General features: G+C 62.3%; 1 protein-coding gene across 1 annotated transcript in view; it reads right to left on the bottom strand.

Moving 5' to 3' along the window:
• Positions 1 to 1675, bottom strand: part of DDX23 (DEAD-box helicase 23) — an 8459-nt gene that overhangs the window by 2503 nt on the left and 4281 nt on the right. The window contains 3 exon segments of the mRNA XM_015615629.3: positions 279 to 521; positions 601 to 778; positions 1483 to 1672. Of these exon segments, the coding sequence (XP_015471115.1) occupies positions 279 to 521; positions 601 to 778; positions 1483 to 1672 (611 nt within the window).

Here is a 1675-nt window from a genome sequence, read left to right as displayed (position 1 = left end):
GAGGTAAGAATGACTCCAGAAGGGCAGGAATCTTCCCCCATGGAGCAGGAACATTGCCCATGGAACAGTGATATCTTCCCGTGGGGCAGGATTGTCCCCCATGGAGCAGAAATGTCTCCTTGTGGGGCAGAAACGACCCCTCATGGGGCAGGAACATCCACTGTGGGGCAGGAACATTCCTCCACAGAGCAGAAACGTGACTCCCATTCCCTCAACCCCTTCCCCACCCCACGGACCCCCACAGGAGCCCTCCCAGGCTCCCCCTTGCCCACACTCACCTGTCTGTACTTGTGCTTCCCAGACTCAAAGTTGGCCAACATCTTCTCAGGGTCCTCGGCCTCGTCAGTGTCGGGTTTCTGGTTGGTGACGGGCATGTGCTCCAGGATCTTCTGCACGTCGGGCTCGAAGCCCATGTCGATCATGCGGTCGGCCTCGTCCAGCACCACGTAGGTGCAGCGGCTCAGCACCAGGTACCGGTTCTCCAGCACGTCGATCAGCCGGCCCGGCGTGGCGATGACGATCTAGGGGGGCCAGGGGGGTTGGTGGGAGCAGCCCAGGGCTGAGCTGCCCCCTGGGACCCCCCAAGCACCCCCCACTCACCTCGCAGCCCATGCGGAGGCGGAAGCCCTGATCCTCGCGGGAGATGCCGCCGATCACGGCCACGGTGCGGATGCCCAGGGGTTTCCCAAATTTGATGGTTTCCTCCTCAATCTGCTGTGCCAGCTCACGGGTGGGGGCCAGGATGATGGCGTAGGGCCCCTGGTCTGACTCCTCGATGCTGCAGCATGGCAGGATGTGGTTGTGTCACCCCACGGTGCCACACGTGCGCCTGCCAGTGTCATCCCCCACTCCACCATGTCACCCTGAACCCTGCCTCAATCCCTCCAGTGTCACCATCACCCCATCCTGTCACCTCCACACCCTGCCACTCCACCATGTCACCCTGAACCCTGCCTCAATCCCTCTGCAGTGTCACCCTGCCACTCCACCATGTCACCCTGAACCCTGCCTCAATCCCTCCAGTGTCACCATCACCCCATCCTGTCACCTCCACACCCTGCCACTCCACCATGTCACCCTGAACCCTGCCTCAATCCCTCCAGTGTCACCATCACCCCATCCTGTCACCTCCACACCCTGCCACTCCACCATGTCACCCTGAACCCTGCCTCAATCCCTCTGCAGTGTCACCCTGCCACTCCACCATGTCACCCTGGACCCTGCCTCAATCCCTCCACAGTGTCACCATCACTCCATCCTGTCACCTCCACACCCTGCCATTCCACCATGTCACCCTGAACCCTGCCTCAATCCCTCTGCAGTGTCACCCTGCCACTCCATCATGTCACCCTGAACCCTGCCTCAATCCCTCCACAGTGTCACCCCATCCTGTCACCTCCACAGTGCCTCCCTGTCCCCACTCCTCTGCAGTGTCACCCTGCCACTCCACCCTGTCCCCTGGGCAGTGTCCCCACCCCGCACCGATCGATTTTGGGCAGGGTGGTGATCCACACGAGCAGCGGGATCAGGAACGCCGCTGTCTTGCCGCTGCCGGTCTCGGCCACGCCGATGATGTCCCGGTTCTGCAGCCCGATGGGGATGGCCTGGCGCTGGATCGGGGTCGGTTCCTGCCGGGGGGAGCAGATTAGGAGCAGAACTTGCCCTGTTCCCCCTC

Source organism: Parus major, unplaced genomic scaffold, assembly GCF_001522545.3.
Source record: "Parus major isolate Abel unplaced genomic scaffold, Parus_major1.1 Scaffold220, whole genome shotgun sequence".
In the NCBI taxonomy this organism is placed as follows: domain Eukaryota; kingdom Metazoa; phylum Chordata; class Aves; order Passeriformes; family Paridae; genus Parus; species Parus major.
Note: the sequence above shows the minus strand (reverse complement) of the source record. Positions and strands in the feature narration are given on the sequence as shown.